General features: G+C 35.5%; 2 protein-coding genes across 4 annotated transcripts; both read right to left on the reverse strand.

The window, feature by feature from the left end:
• Positions 1–1,164: 1,164 nt before the first annotated feature.
• Positions 1,165–9,043, reverse strand: LOC147402513 (dihydrolipoyl dehydrogenase 2, chloroplastic-like). Of its 2 annotated transcripts, none has more exons than XM_086444195.1 (15): positions 8,535–9,043; positions 7,797–7,943; positions 7,508–7,642; positions 7,258–7,375; positions 6,398–6,522; positions 6,083–6,208; positions 5,925–6,005; positions 5,555–5,617; positions 5,392–5,466; positions 5,232–5,310; positions 5,028–5,128; positions 3,445–3,558; positions 2,627–2,740; positions 1,923–1,994; positions 1,165–1,444 (listed from the first exon to the last, which is right to left on the reverse strand). In XM_086444195.1, the coding sequence occupies exons 1-15, from the start codon at positions 8,847–8,849 to the stop codon at positions 1,283–1,285; spliced, it is 1,827 nt and encodes a 608-aa protein (XP_086300321.1). In that variant the 5' UTR covers positions 8,850–9,043; the 3' UTR covers positions 1,165–1,282. The 2 variants fall into 2 exon arrangements, with proteins under 2 accessions (XP_086300321.1, XP_086300322.1); XM_086444196.1 differs by having other exon boundaries at positions 1,213–1,540; positions 8,535–9,039.
• Positions 9,044–14,547: 5,504 nt separating this feature from the next.
• LOC147402514 (Adenine nucleotide alpha hydrolases-like superfamily protein) lies at positions 14,548–15,983 on the reverse strand. Of its 2 annotated transcripts, none has more exons than XM_086444199.1 (4): positions 15,585–15,983; positions 15,377–15,483; positions 15,006–15,124; positions 14,548–14,855 (listed from the first exon to the last, which is right to left on the reverse strand). In XM_086444199.1, exons 1-4 carry the CDS (start codon positions 15,781–15,783, stop codon positions 14,759–14,761), a joined length of 522 nt encoding a protein of 173 aa, XP_086300325.1. In that variant the 5' UTR covers positions 15,784–15,983; the 3' UTR covers positions 14,548–14,758. The 2 variants fall into 2 exon arrangements, with proteins under 2 accessions (XP_086300325.1, XP_086300326.1); XM_086444200.1 differs by having other exon boundaries at positions 15,606–15,980.
• Between the last annotated feature and the right edge of the window lie 4,633 nt (positions 15,984–20,616).

A 20,616-nucleotide genomic window follows, 5' to 3' on the forward strand; every position in this document is an offset into this window, starting at 1 on the left:
AAATTAGTATGCTTTCTCATTATTTTGATGATTATTGGAGACATGGCAGTGGTGGGTGAAGAGGATCCTCTGGTTGCTTTATGATGACCAAACGATTATTCCATCTGTAATGTCTAGCATGTTTGTGCATCTCATACTTTGTTGTGTGCAAGATCTCTCTTCTAATTTGGGCTGGAGTAGTTTCAAGAAGCCGTTGCAAATTGAGTTTGAGCCATGTTAACCAAGTTTGGATTCAACAATTAATCGATTGGGTGAATTTGATTTGATTTGGATATATCTGTTAAAATTTTGGTGGATTGTGCAAATTATGTTTTTTTCAGTTTCTTCCAAAAACGACTTTGTCAACTTCAACCCAACCTAAAAAACTCACCTTATTCTTGAGAGTTGAAGTCTTATTAATTTGGAAAATTACTGAATAATTTTCGAATTAAATCTGCTGATCTTTGCGAGTGTGTATATATGTGAGCTTGATATTGTTTAGATACAACTAATTCGATTTAGGTGGTTGATTTCTCTCCAAGTTGCCGATAGTAGTTCGTACATCTTAGTATCAATTAGTTAACATGATCGGTCAATATCTAATCCAAGTGGTAGATCAACAGTTCAATCCCATTGATATATAAAAAAAAAGGTTTAAAGTAAGTCAACATCAGAGGCTAAATAAATTATTTCCATCCATTCCATTCTGAGCAGGGACAATATCTTATCCAAGTGGTAGATCAACAGTTCAATCCCATTGATATAAAAAAAAAAGGTTTAAAGTTAGTCATCATCAGAGGCTAAATAAATTATTTCCATCCATTCCATTCTGAGCAGGGACAATATCTAATCCAAGTGGTAGATCAACAGTTCAATCCCATTGATAAAAAAAAATGTTTAAACTTAGTCATCATCAGAGGCGAAATAAATTCTTTCCATCCATTCCATCCTGAGCAGGGACACGTCTTTTAAATCCAATTCATCTCTTTCATTCTGGTCAGGGTCACATCTTCTAATATTGAAAGTGTGTATGTGTATGCATTTGCTTTCACTATCTCAAGCCACATTCTTTTGGGTTTTACTCGGTGGAGTAGAAATCACCTTATACACTAGGCTTAGCTCAATAGGGCATAGTGGTTACACTCAATGCAATTAGACGGTTCAGGGGACCAACCATAGCACTGGTTTGGAAGAACGGGCGGCTATATTTTATTAGTAAACTGATTCAATGCATATTATAATGACGGTTTTACATTTAATCAATAAAACTATTGATTACAGAACGGAATACTAAACTAAGCATCTACTTGAGTGGATTGATGACTAAACTGAGTAGAAAATTTTCCAGAAGATCTAGAAATATGGATCGGATACATCGTAAAGCATTGGGATGAGTCGAGCTGTTACCTTCCGTACTGTGCTGATCTGCTCTCTTACGGGAAGATGTACTGCTCACATTGACCCCCTAACACAACCATACATCTCCATAAATTTATTCGAAATTTTGAGAAGCTCAGACTGCAACTGGTTCATTGACTGGACTAGAAACATTAGTATAAACCTGCCCCAGAAGAAAGACAAAAAAAAGGAGAGGAAAAAAGAACCCATTATTGACCTCAAATGGGCATTGGTTTCTTCCGTTTATAGAATGCTTCAGATGGTTGAGAAGTGTGATGAAGCTAGAAAAACCATGTGATAACAGCAAGTTGTTTGAAGTATGAGAAGATATTCGAATCAGGGGGTTGAGGCCCACATTAAGCGGGCTCCACTTTCACGGGCAAAAACTGACCCAAATGGATGATTGTAACTACCCAATCCACGTAAGGATTTTTTGACAGTAATGGATGAGCATTTACAATCAGATGAGCTCCATGGGAAGTCCATAAAATGAAAGCAATCCAATCATGCAATATTAGAGGTAATAGAGGAAATCAGAAGCACACCTTGGCTGATTTATATAGTTCATCAAGCACTTCTGACAAGGTTGGATGTGCATGAACAGCAAATTTCATGTCCTGCAGGATGCCAATGGTGTAAACGACAATAAATAATATCCAGAGTTGAAGTAAATCAATCCAAAAAAAAAACATCCGAGGAGCTGGTTCAACCATAATTGAAGAAAGAAGAGGATATAGTAGATAGACTTTTTTTAATAAATGCGACAGGGTGTCCCACCTCCTTCGGAAGTGGGATTACGCCCTGTGGATACATCTTAATCACCACAAATGGGAGTATTGGGATAAGTTACGAGTGAGGAGATTCGATCTCATGACCCTGGGGAGCACACCCACGTCGTTGAACCATTGTTACACCACTCAGATGGTAAAATAGATAAGTAAAAAAAAAACACCTAATCCTAACCGTTAGATTTATCATAGGGTATTGCATTGCCTGGACTTGAACAACCCAAAAAAAAACTAGATAGAATTTTTCAAGCACAAATAGAACTGTTTTCAAGTTGCGCAAATGAAAATCGAAGGTAGTCTTGAAAGAGATTCACAAGTTACTGTATATTTTCTTCTAATGGGGATAAGTTCCAACTGGGTTTCCAGTGACAAGCCCTAACGTAATGGTTCCCTGTAAAGGGTTCCATGTAAGGCTAGTGGTTCCGTGCTTAAAGATCGTGGTATCAGGACACAAGCATTACCTGAATACGTGACCCCAAAGCAATTGCATTGGACGCTTCATGGATGAGGTCTGCAGCATGCAACCCAAAGATATGAACCCCAAGAATCTCTCCATTGTCAGGTCTATATATCAACTGCGTGAAAACAACAAAGTAAGAATTTAGGAACACTTCCATACATATTTAAAAAAAAAAGAATATTTGGTAAGGAGCACTCTTTCATACACCCCAGGTGTCACTTTTTTTCCATTTGCGAAGTTGGGAATTTCATATGTCATAGAAAAAGGAAAGCCAATGACAGATAAAAGAAGTTTTCTTTTATTGTGGGAAAGCTTTGAAGAGGAGTGACAAAAGAAGAAGATGAAGCAGGGAGATTCATTTTGTGGTAAAGGTGGAACATTTTTTAAGCAAAGTGCAAAGAAGGATCAACTCTCGAAAAGTTGCATCGAGGTTTTCAGAGCAGGAGTGATACCTCTAATTGGAGGTTCTGACACTTAAAACTCCCTCTCACTCATAAGGGTGCAAAATTCCTTTGAGGAGACTCGAACCCGTGACCTATACGAACCCAGCGCTCTGTTACCACGTTGACAAACCATTTACCCCAAAACACAGATCTGACGTGGAAGGTGTAACTATGAATATAAGAGGGTCATGGGTCGAACTGGGCATGATACGTGAGCACGTGACACCCGGGAGTGGAGGTGGATGACACAACACTCAACATATTGTTCTACAACTTTCAGATTACTATGGGAAAAAGTAGTCATAATTGCTACACCCATTTTATTGTTTCTGCACATGCATAGCGTATAAAGAATACAAGGTTCATGTAGCATCACCTTAGCAAGCCCCTCCCCTTCATTTTCTGCTAGGGCTTTTGTGTTAGCCTTAAAACTTGTCTTGGCAATACTTACTTCAAATCCTTCCTTTTCAGCTTTCTCCCTTGCTTGAGGCTGTAAAAGTTTATGTATTCAGTCAGAACTGGAGAATCAAAAGATATTGTTTCAAGAAAGTCCTTCCATTAAAAAATATAAGGCCGCCGTTGTATGAAAAGCCCACTATCATGGCAAATGTTTAATTGCTACATCGCCTGTAGCAGAAAGAAAAGTATTTCTTCATGTTTTCTTGAATTCAACCAAAAGCTTAGAATTCAGCCAAAAGCCTATACTATTATGGAAGGTAGAATTACAGGATCGAGTGGAACTCAAACAATGCCACCAATAATTTGATATAATAATGCAAATCATTTTCTTTATATTTATATCCTATATTATTCAAATAACCAGATATATATAGGTTTGACTTTTGTTATAGCTATTGCAGCCACTGAAGCAGCTATTGGACCAGCTATTGTTTCAACAATTCATCGTAACAGAAAATCAAATTAAAAATGAAAGTCTGAGCTTTGGATCCTCTGGAATAACTTCAGATTCCGAGGTTGGATTTCAGCCTAGTGTTATCCATAGTAAGTCATAGCCACATCTTAACATACATTTCTTTCAATTAAAGCTCTTATTTAGTTGCAGGCACATTCCTGATATCTCAGTTAAGCTTTGAGTTCATACTAATCCACACTACCTAACAGTTAGATGTGTTCATAATCCAATTGTTAATGCAGGAGGTCAATAATTACAAGGATCTTTGTAATTCTCGTAGGTAAGAATAAGTTGGGAAAACATTAGGACTCCTGGAATGATCAAAGCTATGACTTTAAAGTTTTTGCTCTTCCACTGATATTGAACATTGACATCAGACTAGGATCTTAGTAATAATAAGTCTGGAAAACGTTGAGACTCCTGAAGAAGAAAGACAGAAGCTATGACTTACAAAGCTTTTGATCTTCCACTACCAATGCCCCTAATTGAACTACCAGATGTCATTGATTGAATAGAGTATGACTACACTTCTATTGGAATGGTAGACATCACTCATGAGTTTATATTGAATCACTTAATTGTATCCAAGGTTTTCCAATCAACCTTTTATTGTTATCTTAATGTCAGGCCCAACTGCTTAACAAATTCCTGAAAAACAACAGTCTGTTATAAAAAAAATGAATAGTAAAAGTCATGCATTGGGCTACCACAATACATAACTCTTTAATCATGTAGTCTTGCGACCATGGTTTAAAATATCGTGTTTAAAATATCATATCAATTGAATGTTTCGGTTAATGAAAAAAACGATACGGTATCAGCCGATATAAACCCGACACATTCCCGAAACATTCAATGTTTTGGGGTCAATGTTTTGTATTGGTCTTGACCGATACAGATACATTTTGATATTTTAAACCATGCTTGTGACAACCCATTTTGCATGGATTAACCGTACATCACCGACTAGAAGAGCAATACCTGTAATCTCTATACTGATTGCACAATAACATAAGAGCAGTGAGCATGAAAGGTATCAAACATACCTCTGTTAATCCCACCATACTGATTTCAGGATGGGTGAAGCAGGCTGCTGGGATACTCAAATGGTTTACCACATGATCCTTCCCACACACTTGTTCAACAACTATGTTCAAAGAGTAATGAAAGGTGTCAAACAGATGAAGCAATAAAAGAAAAACATGAATATTATGCAGTTGATAGAAAGTAGCAAACAACAAGCATGTTACCTGAAATCCCTTGTGCACTTGCCGCATGAGCAAGCATCATTTTCCCATTTGCATCACCGATGCAATACAAATGAGGAACCTAATTAAAGCTCAACGTCAGTAACAGTTGGAAATAGATATATAGAAAACTGTGAATTCGTCAAGGAAATTTATTACAGACCAGCTTGCCATCTATATCAATTACTTGCATCCTCTCATTAACAGGAACAAAACCCCGTTGTGTTTCTACATTGATCTGCAGATCATCCAAGCCATCTATTAAATCAGTAGCAACTTTTATCTGCTTTAGCACTTCTAACATCTTAATACCTTGGTACACTTACATTCTCCAAGCCAAGGCCTTTTGTGAATGGAGCCCTCCCAGTTGCAATAAGTGCAGCATCTACCTGCAGTTTCAATATTGTTACATCTAAAGAGGTGAGACATTGGTAACCTCAAGAACTATATTTGACCATTAGCGCTATATGTGCTGCAAATCCATGTTTTATTTCTTTCTCTTTTTTGTCTATTTAACTGATGGATCAAACAAAGATGTGCATGCTACCCTCAAGTTGGCCTACAGACTCAATTCCTGAAAAATATTCACTTATATTTGAAAAAGCCACAATTCGCGACTCTAATTGGCGATTTAATGCTGACTTATTCGTGAAGTTTCTAAAAGCATTTTTATATAAAGTTTAATACAGAAATTACCTCCAAAATATCCTTCAATTCCTTCGTCTTTGCATCAATAAGCTCAATAGTGACAGGTTTCCCATCCTTTGCTGGAGTGATCTATAACAAACAACAACAACATGAAATGCATGTCTTACTACAAATTGGGCAAGAAGTGCTTGTAAAGCACAGAATACCTTGCTTGCAAATACACCGGTGTGATAATCAATTTTCCGTGGATTAATGAGTATTCTCTGGGCCAACTTCCCAATTTCAGGATCAAAGCCAGGCATAAGCTGATCTAGAGCTTCAATAAAAGTAACCTGTGCAATGAATTAGGGTCATCTTGGTTCACTCTGGGTAAGAAATGAATCACTCGTGGTAAGAAAAACAGAAATTTCTCCACAAACCAAAACTAGAACTACTTAGCAATCATTACTGCTTCCAACCTAAACCATAATTCACTATTCGATATAAAAATTTGGCAGAAATGATAATAAAAAAATACCTACCTCACTTCCAAGAGCTGTATACACATCGCTGAACTCCAGCCCAATGTAACCACTGCCAACAATGGCTATCCAATCAGGAACAGACTCCAACTTCAGTGCATGATCACTGGTAATTACAGTCTTGCCTGCGGAGCATTAGCCAATTGTATTCAATAATTTGAGGGAGGGAAAGAGGGAGTAGAAAGTTGTAAACAGGAATTTCCCAGAAAATGACATCCAAAGTCATCCACACTTAAGAAAGAAATACGTATTTGAAAAAATTTCCAGAGGAACTTATGCAGAAGTCCTATGTTTCTTCCCACCCGAGTTAAATTGTGGTCTGACTAATCGTGTTGTTTTCCCTGGTTACATTAATACTTTCCCTTCCATTGTGGCTTCTGCTTTAGTTCCTTTTTCATTTTGCAATTGATATTTAGAGAAGGGGTGTGTGTGTGTGTGTTGGGCCGGGGGGGGGGGGTGGGTTGGATGGATTTCCCAGCTTGGGATATTTGGTCATGCCACCAACAATTAGACCAATAACTCAGGTGCAAATGGGTTTTGAACCCAGGATCGTCAATACGAGCCCTTATCAACTCTAACAGCCGGTTTTGGGTATTTCAGCCCAGTAACTGTGTTTAATACCAAGCTATGTCTTGCAATATACTAATGAAACATCTTCGCTATTGGTGATTCCTCAAATTTGCATGATATGTCAACTAACATACACCATTATGAACTTAAGAAAATGTCATATCTTGGAGAAATTCGAACAAATGTTTCCAGCACAAATGTGTACTGCCTTTTTAAGCTGTAGCTTAACTAAATGAAAGTCTAAATATTATAAATATTTGTAACAATGGGAGTGGGAAATTCGCACTAACCATCAACTTCGATGCCCTTAGGGACAAAGGGAACAGAACCAGTAGCAATAATTATGTCCTTTGCAGTAATTACATTGTCAGAGAAGCCAACTTTTCCATATTTCACCTTTTGTGGACCCTGAAACAAATCCATGCATGAAATCATCATTACCACATAGCTCATGAAATGAAATGTAAATCTAGGAACAAACGTAAACTGTAGCTTGGGAATATGAAAAGAAGCTGCGTATAATTCCTGATTATGACTTACCAAAACTGTGCCAACGCCGGTCAATATATCCACACCAAGAGATTTCATTGAATTAGTCAAGTTATTTCGAATTTTTGAAGCAAGATTATTTGCATGATCAGCTACCCCTTGTCTGTCATACCCAGCAGCTGAAACCTGTCATCAGAAGTTATAAGTCGGAGCAATGCAAACAAATAATACAATTATTACTTAATTTTAAATATGAAAATCTTTCTGCCATGATTTTCAACACATGTACTTAAAGTTTGGACTTGTGTGAAAACTAGGGAGGGCATGATTACTCCATTACCTGTAAACCAAAAGCCTTCAAGTGATGCTCATTCTGAAGCTCACGCATCCGACCACTCACTGCTAGAAGAGCTTTAGAAGGCACGCAGCCTCTATTCACACATGTTCCTCCCACTACATCTCCCTCAATTATAGCAGTTTTCAAACCCTGCAACCAATTTTTTTTTATAATAATTCTTTCATTTCATATGCATCTCACAAGCAAAAAAGAATAACTAACTTATCATCCAAACTGTATCCAGTAATCACTATGTGCCAGAACATTAAAACCACAATCATTCAGTGATTTACTTATTTAACAGGGTCAATATTAAAGCTACAACACACGTTAAATGTTTCAATTTCATGGAAGTCAAACAAACAGGAGCAATTCAAAAAATAACAATTTCAGCTAACTATAAATAACCTATTTTTCCATCTTTAATAACTGCTTCACTTCTACTTCAACAATATTCTGGTTTCTACGGCATAGAAGACCTAAGCTAATGATTTCAGCTCCAATTAACAAACGATGAAGCTTCAACTTTCAAGCACTTTACTGCAAATTCAACTAAGGAAAAAAAAGGTAAAAAAGTTCAAATTTTCAGATCCAAAACACACAAAAAGAAAGATCAAAGTTATGTATCAGACAAACAGAAATTAAATATTCAAAATCTAATAAGAATACATATAAAATTCAACTAAACCAAATTAACAAACTTGAATATGTCGATCCAAATAATGTAATTAAACATCATACCTTCTCAACAGCATGAAGAGCAGCTCCATGACCACCAACACCAGCTCCAATTATAACCAGATCATAATCAAACCCCTTCGGTGTACTCCCGTTGTCCGACACTGAAGCCGATATCTTCTTCGAAAACCTTCGCCTCGACGATACAATTCGAATCGATTCAGACTGTTTCAAAGAAGAGAAACCCAATGCCTCTCTTCTGAGACCACAAAACCGAAGATTTGCAGTCTTGGAAACATTGATGGAGGAGAATTCGAGTGCGCGATCGGATCTGGTTATAGCGGATGACGAGGTGGAGAGAGAGATCAAGACCTGCATTTTGTTGATCTCTAGGGTTCTTTTGTTGGTGGAGAGGATTGAAGAAATTAGGGATTTTTTAAGGAGATTTAGAGAAGAGGAGTGTGTTTTGTGTTTGAGAACGAGAACGAGACCTCGATAAGTCCGTTGGAGATGGCGGAGATGACAAAGCGCGGCAGATAAACTACTTGCTGACTCACTCTTTTCTGTCTTGCCTTTTTATTTTTTTTAAAGCAATATTGGCAACCCAAAGAATCGAACCGAACCAAACCGACCTTACTTCGATTAAGGCTGGTTGGACTCCAATGAAACTTTGGTTTGGGTTCTAGTTCTAATTTAATGGAATCGACATAGGTCAGTTCGAATCTAATTTAGCCTCGAATCAAACCAAACCGAATCAAGTTGCAGCCCTAGTTTATTCACGCCAGATGATTGGTGTTTTTGTAATATATAATTGAAGATCTTTTAGAAGCATTCAAACCAAAGATAATTCAGCAGCTGTGTGGGCTAAAGATCTGTATTCAACTTCTGTGCTAGAACGAGCAATTGTCAGTTGTTTCTTAGCACTCCAAGACACAAGATTTGGAGCCTATATACAAACAGAATCCACTAGTAGATCTACAGTTATTGGGATTGCCAACCCAATCTGCGTTGGAAAAAGATTGGAGATCAAGGTTCCCTGGCCGATATTGTAGTCCTTTAGTGATTGTACCTTTGAGATATCGAAGAATGCGCTTGACAACAATGAGATATGACGTTGTTGGATGGTGCATGAATTGACAAACTTGGTTCACTGCAAATGCTATGTCCAGGTGCGTAAATGTGAGATATTGAAGAGAGCCCACAAGACTATGATAATGTGTAACATCAGCTAGAGGATCACCATGGTCTATTAATAATTGTCCTTTAGAGGCTGCTGGAGAATTGCATGGTCGAGCACCGTTCATTGATGCTCGTTTAAGCAAATCAAGGGTATATTTTGTTGTGATAAGAATATATCATGATTATCTTGCTTTGCTTCATTTTTCATGGTAAAATGAGTACCCAAATTGTTGATAAGAGTTCACAAATAAGAGGGGTTATTTCTGATAACAATGATGCCATTTACGTAAATAAGAAGGATAGTGATGACTCCATCTTAAGATCGAAGAAACAATGAGTAATCAACAGTAGAACTGATGAATCCCAATTCTAGTAGAAAGTTCGTGAAGCGATCATACCAGGCCCGTGGATTCTGTTTCAAACCATATATTGCTTTATGGAGCTTGCATGTGTCATGTGGATTTGCCGGGTCAACAAATCCGAGAGGTTGTTCCATATAGACATCTTCTTGTAAGATACCATGCAAGAAGGTGTTTTGGACATCAAGTTGTTGGATGGGCCATTGAAAATGAATAATAAGAGCCAAGAGGATCTAAATCGTAGATGGCTTAGCAACCGGGCTAAATGTTTCCGTATAGTCCAAGCCAGGTTGTTGATAGTATCCCTTGGCAACAAGGCGGGCCTTATACCGCTTCAAAGTCTCGTCTGCACGACGTTTAATCTTTGAATACCCAACGACATCCAACCACATTTTGTTTATGAATCAATGGAACAATAGTCCACGTGCCAAGTTTTTGTACTACCATTACAGCCCACCACTGAGGACTTTCCGAGGACTAAATCTGTTGTGACAAGTAGTCCCATAGGTAATGGGTGACGGGTACAAGAGAAGACTCATTTTTTTTATGTGCCTACCTTTGCTTGTGTCACCATTGCGATGGGTGTTTAACTGAGAAGGAGCAACAAAGTCCGTTTGAAATGATAATTGGTGGAGGTTGGATTTGGTTTGATGTGGAAGAAGAAGGATTTATGATAAATTTAGTGGTCCAACTCAAAATCAATTAGCAATGAGTGGAGAGGCCCAGGAGTTTATAAGGAAAGAGAGATAAGGTAGTTTGTGTCCGATGTGGGACTAAACTCAATACGATCCTGCACGTGGGGTGACGTAGAAGAAAGAAAGACTCACTCTGATACTATGAAAAATTTGGGGGCCTAACTCAAAATCAATTGGCAATGAGTGGAGAGACCCAGGAGCTTATATGAAGAGAGGCAAGGCAGTTTATGTCCGATGTAGGACTAAACTCAATATTTGGCTATGTACAAATGTTCTTTTTTTATTTTGGGTGATTTCAAGGGTACCCTCCAGTTTATGGTAAACTTAAATATATCCCTGTAAACCTTCAAATTTGTGATATACTCACTGTTTTCCATGAGAGATTATAAAACAATGATCAAAATGTCTTCAAATTCAAAACTGGCCCAAATCTCATTGTTCTAGTTATGAGATAATCTTTTTATTTAACTCGATTTTTTATTAATATATATTTAGGTATAAATTTTATAAATAAGATGGATTAGAAGATGCTTAGTATTAACATGATCATTTTTTATTCATATAATAAATAGGAAAATGCTGAAGTAACATGAAATTGACATCGTTTCACACATTACTGACATGGATATGTGTATAGAACCATAGATGTTTTTCATCGAGATATAAGTGAGAAGCATCTATGGTTCTGTTCATTCCAATGTGTGAAACAGTGTCAATCTCAATGTTATTCCAGCCTGACTCTAATAAATATTCAATTATAAAAATAAAAATACAAAAAATCAATTACTTTAATAAATTTTATTGAACCATCAAGGGTTGGCTCAATGGTAAATTTCGACTGATAAGCAGTTAATGCCCATAGGTCGTGAGTTCAATACCCAGTATGAACACTAATTCATCCGCGAGGGCACACCCTTACTTACCTAGTACATGTGATGTTCGAGCGTTACACATGCCCGGGACTTGTTGTTGGACAAGACCATGGTCTATGGACTTTGCAAAGCCCAAATACGGGCCTAGTCTGTTGTCTATAGGGATACACGGTTATAAAAAATAAAAATAATTTTCTTTTTTATTGATTCGATTGAGATTTTCAAAATATTGTTCGATTCATCTCGATTGTCAAGCGAGACAACATCATTCTCATAAATATACAGCTCACTCATCAATGATACCAAGATGACATACATGAGTCATCACAGTCTCATATATATATATGTTAAATTTCGTCATGCCACCACTTGCCAAGACAAATGTAGCTAGACATGGTTTAGCAAAATAAATTTATAGATTAAAAAAATTAAATTAGAAATTGAAGACAAGGACATTTCCATTCTTTTCAGTTGGTCTCTCATGAAAGATCAAAGTCAAGGCAGCCATGTCATCAGTTTGAAATTCCATGGGTATCTTTAATTTTTGCCAAAACAGTTAGGGAGATACCTTAAGACATTCCATTGATTCACGAAATGGCTCGTCGATCCAAATTCATCATTCTTCTGGTCTCTCTCCGCCCCCCGCCCCGAAACTGACCCGCGGCACAGCGCCCATTCGCTTCGCGCGCGGGAAGGCAACGAAGTTCAGTTCATGAGACCGCAGCGGAGTGGAGCAGCCGCGACACGAAGTTCCTTACCTTAGCTGGATCTCGCTGGTGCCACCTAAACGGTAGGTAGGCGGCGGATGTGTGACGTTTGGAGTTGTCGTTCGTGCACCTGTCCTGAAAATACCTTTTGTTTTGCCATATTCTACAAATGTAGGCAAGTCGTTCACCAACCTAATCTCCCAATTTATGGGACTAGGGAGTATCTAAATGGTCATCCAATCATCATCAATCATATAAGAAAACATAATTTCATAATCATGAAAAGATGGAATAGCAATGATTAGTTTACTAATTGCATAAGAATTACATCCCTAGAAATACATGAAGATCCCCACTCTCACTAAATTGTAATACTTTTAAATGGATACCAAAAAAAAATCCTTCAAAGAAATCATAATTAATCCAAATAATACGAAATTTCATCATGTTACGTGACATATTAAACAAGTTGTGCTAATCTGACACTCTTTTTACATAATTGTAGATCCTTTACTTCGGGATACACAAGAAAAAGATTTATGATTCTATAACTGCCAGGTCAGGGGGCATCTGAAAGTAGAGCGTCAGATTATCATTAGTTATATTAAATGGGTTTATTGTGTGATATACACCTCAATTTTCCTTGTGTATATGTACATGTAAATTAGATCTGCATTAGATCAATCCTAACATTGAGATACACATTTTTAACGTCTCATAGGTCTAATCCAGATAAAGTAGTATTTTATCGCTCTAAACTTGTAAAGAAGAAGAATTAGTAGGATTGTAGCCGGATGAGTTGCAATTTTTCTTGGTTTTTAAGATATATTGTTGTTTGTGACACATATCATTCATACCAAATCGATGTGTCCTCAACAATTTGGGAGTTATTCCAAATAATTGACCGATTTATACATTGGTGCCGTTACTATAATATAATTTCAAAACCTTCATCTCTTCCCTCACCTCTATTTGATCTCTAGCCCTCAAAACCCTTAAAAGTTGAATGGGAATGAGAGAGAGGGACTTATTTCTTCCACAGAGAGGAGAGAGAAGATGCAAAGAAATCAAATAGAGGTGAGGGAAGAAAGGAGAAGGAAAGAAACATGATTTTTTTTATTTAATTAAACCAATTAAAAGGCAAAGATTCTCAGGGTTTGGTTAGCAGCCCAACAAGTTCTAATATCCAATAATAAAATACCACATACACACCAAACCCAAGCATAGAAATGGGACACCGTACTGGATCCCCACTCGGTTGGCACCAAGTACCACCACTTTCTCAAGAATCCTGTATGACATTGTAGTCGTGATCCTAAAAAAAAAAAAACTCATTGAAGGAGAGTTTCTTAAACATATGGTTCTATTAAATCTATTAAAGGGAATGAGTGGTAATTTTTTTTAATTGATAATATTATCAATATGTCTCTAACTTGAACGTTGAAGTGTTTTTAATATGTACTAAGTCATACAAGACTTTAAAGAAGAAGACTAGAATCAATCAGCTCCTCAGCAAAATCTTGAGGCATAAAGGATAGAAACTCATACTACTTTACAAGGGAGTGTTAGAGGTGGATACTCTATTTCAAATTTATTGTAGCATATAAAGTCGTAGTTCATACTTCTGCCTACCATCCAAAAGGGAAACTTTCTCAATCATTCTCTCTTAAGTTACAAAAATACAAGTGTATATGCTCTGTTAGATAATTTGAAATTTGTGTCATTCTCATTGGATAGTGAGGTATTTATAATCTTCATTCTTGTCGTTGTCACGCTTCCCTATTGATTGACGAGGGTGCCTCTGTCCAATCATGGCATCTCGTCACTTGTTGACCACTGATGGAGTGTTGCCAAGTGTCATCGTAAGTTGATGTGGTGCTCATGTCATTCAACACCATCTATAAATACCTTTCTTAAATAAGGGGAAAAAAAAAAAAAAAGTTGCAATCACATTCATTTATTTCACTCTTTAATTAATTTATTATTTGGTAAATATTACATCAGTGTCTCATATTGATAATGAAATTATTAAAAAATTAATCAAAATTTGATTTAAAAAAAATAATATACATTAACAAAAATCTCGAGGAATGTATGAAAAATAATTTTCACAAAAATTCGATCTTTGTGGTCCAAGATAAACTTCTAGGTCTTGAATTATTTTTTGAACAAATGTTACTTTAGGCCACATAACATCTTTAAGTAATGATGTTTGTTTTTATTTTTCAGATTTGATTTGATGGTCATGCACTCATGATGTAGGGTTAGACCAAAATCATGGACATTTTTATTTATTGGAAAACTAATCAACACCATTGCTTTAATAAACCCAAACTTCTCCTACATCAAACTTTTGATGCAAATGACTGCATCAAATAATTATCAACGGACACTTGACAACTTAACACAACAAATATTTACAGCTTTACCTAGACAGTCCAAAAGTCAACAAAGAAGATCACACGAAACAATTGATCATTTGTTTTCATCCGTTGACTTCGGCTTCTTCACAATCAACACAGGACACTTCACTTTCTGTGCACAATAATTACTCACACTTCCAAGAAAGGCCCTGTCATTATAAAAAATTCCAAATTAGTCACCAAATTTAGTATCAGGGTTTGAAAATTCCCATGCAATCTCATACAAGCAAAACGCTTGTATAAGCTCTCAATTAATATATCTGATACAAAAAGAAGCTAAATAATTAGATCGCCCCCACCTCTTGATTAAACCATAGCCGTGTGTTCCCACGACCAACACATCAACTCCAAGTTTCTCAGCCGTTTCACAGATCACATCCCTTGGGTCACCATTCTCCGCCCTTGTCTCCACTTTGACCTACACCACGAGTTTAGATTGATATGGACCATTTTACCCTTCGAAAGGGCCCAAAATAGAGATTCTATTGTCACGCCAACTTTTGCTAACGTCACACCAATTCATAAGTAATCACAAATTAGGGGTGTGGCGTTAGCAAAATTTGGTGTAGCGATGTAAGGTCTCAAAAGTAAGAAAACCTATATTACCACACCAACTTTTACTTATATAACAAACCAATCTTCTAATTAAAAACAAATATTTATAACATACATGTTGAAGATCCTTGCAAAGCCTCTTGGCCTTCTCTAACACACAATCAGCCACATCGTTACCGTACTTCTCCATGGTTGCCATTATATCCGACGAAAATAAATACCCTAAAATTGAAGCCAAACATCAACAAAATATCCCTGGATAATTTATTTTCCTGAAAAAAAAATCATGAAATTGGGGGGTAAAAAAAAAAAGGTAAAAATACCTTCGTAGTGACTCCTCGTACCTGTTCCATCTAAAGTAGTATAGACAACACGAGGTGGTTTGGCGTAGAGTAGAACAAGGGTATCTTTGGAATTATCGGAAATTAAGTTCTTGACAGCCCAAGATAAGGCGTACATGCTCTCTTCGCCTTCGTCAACCGCAACAAGGATCTTACGTTCCTTCGCTTCCACGTCAGCCATTAAAACAAGAAAACTAGATTCTAAAACCGCTTATCTTCGCCGCGAAAACCAGATAACAGAACACGAGCTTATATAGCAAGAAGAGCAAATTAGGTTGCAAAGGAATAATAATAATAATAACGAAGTGGTGTGTTAGACAGTCTTGGCTTGGCAAAAGGTTTTATAGGTGAAGGGATTGGTGGTTTCTGGTTTTGGTGTCTGTTGGCGGTTTTTAAGACCGGTGGACGCTTCGTAGGTTTTCTGCTTAATATAAGTTCTAGAAATATAATTTCAATAATGCCCCTTGTTTATCTAAAGAATTACAAGACGACCATATGATTCTATTTCAATCTACGTTGGGCACAGACTTTTATTATTATTATTATTAATTATTATTATTCTAATATTAGTAGATTTGACTAAATAAATATTGGGTAAATTACACTTTAACCCTTTGTAATTTGGCATAATTCAATTTTAATCCCTTAACATTTTGATAATTGCACTTACCTTATCTAAGGGATTCACTTACCCCTTCTGTCAAATTGCCGTTAATTTACTAGTTAAATTCCTTAAATAAAGATCATTTTACCCTTTTTAAAATGTTATTCTTTTTTATAAATAAAAATATGCCTGTAAAAAAATGAGTTCAATGCATGCTTAGGCAAGGGTATAGTCATTAGATTTTTATTTTTTCTAATAAAAATAACATAAAATAAAATGATAAAATAGTCAAATAATATCTAATTTTAGCCCCATCAATAAAAGAGGAGGTAAGTGCAATTATCAAAATGTTAGGTGGTTAAAATAAAATTATGTCAAACTATAAGAGTCACAATGTAATTTATCCATAAATATTGACTAAACAATTGAGTCGTGATAAGATGACACCACCTCTAACACATGCCCCCTATGCCGCCATTATTGAACCATATATCATTTGCCTCAAGATACACAAGAAAATATTTATGTTGATATGTATCCTAAGGCAAATGATCTATCGTTCTATGATGGGGAGTGTAAGGGGCTTGTGTCAGAGGGGGCATTAGAAAATCATTACACTAAAATATTAATATACTTAGAATTGATTTCAAAAATTTATGTGATTATAGTTGTCAATACTACCTATAAAAAAAACAAAGAAAATAGGTATAAGGCATTAGCTTTTGTCAATGTCTTTAAATTGTTTCATGTATTTGTAGAATTTGATTTAGTACTTTTATGCAATGGTCCCAATATACAATACTATAGTAATTAATCAATTTTTTTATGACTCGTAGACCCAACTAGCAGGGACAAGGCAACTGGCCTCTGGTGTTTCATGAGAAAAATAAATTTAAGGAAAACCCAGAACTTACATTGGACTCCTTTGCCCAAGAAATTCAATTAACCAAAATAACAAAAATAAATGGATAGGTCCGTCTATTTTAGAAAGCAAAGATACGTGAATAGAAGAGGATATGTGTCTCAAAGTCCATTGAATTTAGACCATAACCATTAAATCAAATGATAGGTCAAAGGTCCAATTTCCATTTAGTGATCGTAATCTCTGTCCACAATATTCCAAACTTATCATCATCTCAATAACTTGTTATGTTACCACTCCAACGTGACATATCAATGCACACTTTGAAATAATTTTTATTTTTCAAGTCAACTTAGAACAAAGCGAAACTTTAAATCATAGTCACCAAGTCGGAATATGGGTTTAAAACACTAAGATTTTTTTTAAAAATGTATATCATAATGTGATATATATTAAAAGTTATCATGAAACCATAATCTTTATTTTTTTTAGAAAGCTGTTGTCTTCAATCTAAAATAATATTTTTGAGCTATTTAACCTTTTCAAGCTTGTCTTCAACTTTTTAGGTAAAAGCTCTTGAATTTTCTTTTTTCAAAAAGACAAAAACACATTTAACATCCCAAACCCTATTTAATTCTTGAGATTTGGAGGTTGAAGGAGAGAGAAAATCTTTATTTTCTAATTTTTGGAACTGAGGTATCTCGACTTCTTAGGTAATAATTTTAACCTAGCATTACAAGGAAATAGCTTCTTCTTCATTTTTAGTAAGGATTTTTTGAAAAGTTTGAAGGTGAGGGCATTTCTGTTATTTTACTTTAGTTTCACATTGAAGACTTCACGGAACTCTGAAGTTTCTATAAGGGCATATTGTAGTTTCCATGATGATTAAGGGTCATTTAGGTAATTGAACGTTTTCTACTATTATAGACGATAAGGGACAAGAAACAAGGACCACGTGGAAATCCAAACCCCTAAGTCTAGATCCTTTTATTATATTAGATTAGGTATCTACGTGGCATAATTATGTCACGTAAACACCTTTTCCATCTATAGAGACGGAACATCGAATGAGATCTCGACTTTTACATTAAGGGTTAGTGAGGAATATTATGTTACATATAAAATCATTAACAACAAAGTAAAGTTAAGAAGCTATAATTAATCTAACTTAATAAATGAAAGAGGATAAGACATAGATGTAAAGATTCTTCAACTTAAAAGTTAATGGAGTGACCTCAACTTTATACCTCATATCGCACATCTTGATGTGATATTGTATAGGAATCATAGATGTTTTTTAATTCATATCTCGATAAAATATATTTATGATTCTTTCACATCAGGATGTGAGATGTGATGTAAAATCTTGACGTCCCTTCAACATTATTTAAACTTAAATGAGTCATTTTCGATTGAGTCGACTTTACTCAATGGAATCTAAGTTGATCAGACATAAAAATAAAAAATAAAAAATAAAGATACTTAAGATCTCACCCCAAAATAATAGAATAAATCTTAATAGTAGTAAAAATGAATATTATGAGATAATTAAACAATTGTAAATAATAAAAAATAAGAAATGGACTTAGTCAAAGATTCGATGAAGATAGACATGCAAGGTAGAGCTAGTAAATAGCTGGTGGAGGCAATTGCCCTCATAAAACTTGGAGACACTCCTATATTTTCAACTAATTACATGTCCCATTTGTCCATATACTCCCTCACCTCTCTCCCCATTTGCCCCCACACCCTCATCTCCCTCCAATTTTTGCCACCACACACCCTCACCTCCTTCCATTCAAATTCTTCAACTATACAACTAATCATAGTTTGCCCCCACTACAAGAAAATTCGCACTCCACTCTTGTTAATATGTGCCACATTTATTAAAAAAATAAAAGTTGTCATAAAATAGAATTTGATGAAGCCTATAAGTAAGGGTAAAAGAAATGGATTTACACTAATAATTTTCTGACTAAAAATTTTTCACTCGATATGTATTGGATGACGTGGCCATGGCATAGATGTATCCCAAAGAAAAAGATATATGGTTCTGTGCCCTTACCACGGTTAGTTGCATACAAATCGAGTGAAAATTTTTGAGTCAGAAAATCACGTCTCATGAATTTAATCAGTTTGTTTCGAGTTATAGAAAAATACTAAATCACTAGGCTCATTTTTTATTCTTCCATCCTTTGAAACAAAATTATTTCTCCATTTATACTTACACATAAAAAAATTTAAAATTATGAATAAGTGAATGATTAAAATAGGTCCCATATAAAAAACATAAATTAAAATCAAATAATTTGCAGTAATGTTGGACAAACATTATGGGTCTTCGAGCTTAAAGAATCAAATCTGAACACCTATATGTAGACCCCACACCAAAAGTTAAAGTTGTCATGTGGTTCAGTTGTTTGGGCCCTGTAACCTCATGGGCCATTCTCTTGATGGTCCAAAACTTACAATCAAAAATGGAATTTAAGACATCAACTCAATTGGAGATTTGTTGTACTTTTATACTACTAATTAAAAAAATCCAAATAAATGCAACCAAGAAAAATTAGGGTGTCCAGCAAAATGCCAGAGATTGGATAAGATTTTCCAGGGATTCTCTAATGCCAATTTGATGAATCAATGCCATGATGCCACGTGTACATAGAAAAGGGTAAAATCCCTAGTTTTTTTTTTTATTTTTAAAGAATAGATATGCACACTATAACATCCTGATTAAATTGGTTCTTTAAAAAAAAAAAAGTCTCATTTCTTTGGAAGATCTATCTCGTGTCGGGTACTGCATGATTCCACTCCGTAAGAACTCCGAATTATTTTCTTAAAAATAATGCTATTTACGATAAATAATCAGAATTTAAACTTAACGATTCTCCTACTTAAATGAAAATAATAATAAAAATATTAATTTTCAGAAGAAAAAAAATCCTATAAATCATTAGAAAATAAAAGAGTCTTGATAATCTGATGCACCCCCTTTGTCATACACCCCCATCACAAAAACAGTAAATCATTTCCTTGAGATACACAAAAATTTATCATTCAATGTATCCCAAGGCAAATAATCTATGATTCTATGATGGGGGTGTGGTGGGCACCAGAAAAATCATTATTCAAAACAAAACAATTCAATTGCTTAAGCAACATGTGATCATCTATTTTTTTTTTTTTTTTATCTTTAATAATAATAATCATTGCAATTGATTCTCATAATTACCCAAACTTAATCTTAAGTTCGAATCTAACGGCTATAAGTTTACTTATTTCATAATTAACTTTAAATGTGTTACACCAGAACATTAGTCGTTTTTAAGTAACTCCTTGATCCACTATAACCACTTATCTCATCATATACGTGGACACCACAAACACGTGTCATAACTCCACACGTGCGTCTTAACCGGCGCAAATTAGCACCGACCACTTGTTTACGTTAACAAGGATGGAGAGAGAAGAGATGATAAGATCGTCAAGGAGATAAGCACAAATGTCATAATCGAAAGATCATCGAAAAAAATAAAAAAAAAATATCT

This window comes from Akebia trifoliata, chromosome 5 (assembly GCF_017979445.1).
Source record: "Akebia trifoliata isolate Shusen 1 chromosome 5, ASM1797944v1, whole genome shotgun sequence".
In the NCBI taxonomy this organism is placed as follows: domain Eukaryota; kingdom Viridiplantae; phylum Streptophyta; class Magnoliopsida; order Ranunculales; family Lardizabalaceae; genus Akebia; species Akebia trifoliata.

Bases quoted from the DNA above. Each gene is read 5' to 3' on its own strand.
- LOC147402514 (XM_086444199.1), bottom strand. From the start codon at position 15,783: ATGGCTGACGTGGAAGCGAAGGAACGTAAGATCCTTGTTGCGGTTGAC. The intron at 15,125-15,376 runs GTATGTTATAAA...CTCGTGGTGTAG, and splicing joins TTTGCAAGGATCTTCAACAT to GTCAAAGTGGAGACAAGGGC. The intron at 14,856-15,005 runs GTGGGGGCGATC...TTATAATGACAG, and splicing joins GGCTATGGTTTAATCAAGAG to GGCCTTTCTTGGAAGTGTGA.
- LOC147402513 (XM_086444195.1), bottom strand. From the start codon at position 8,849: ATGCAGGTCTTGATCTCTCTCTCCACCTCGTCATCCGCTATAACCAGA. The intron at 5,467-5,554 runs GTAAGTGTACCA...GATGATCTGCAG, and splicing joins AAGGCCTTGGCTTGGAGAAT to ATCAATGTAGAAACACAACG. The intron at 2,741-3,444 runs GTGATGCTACAT...GTTTTCACGCAG, and splicing joins AAGGGGAGGGGCTTGCTAAG to TTGATATATAGACCTGACAA.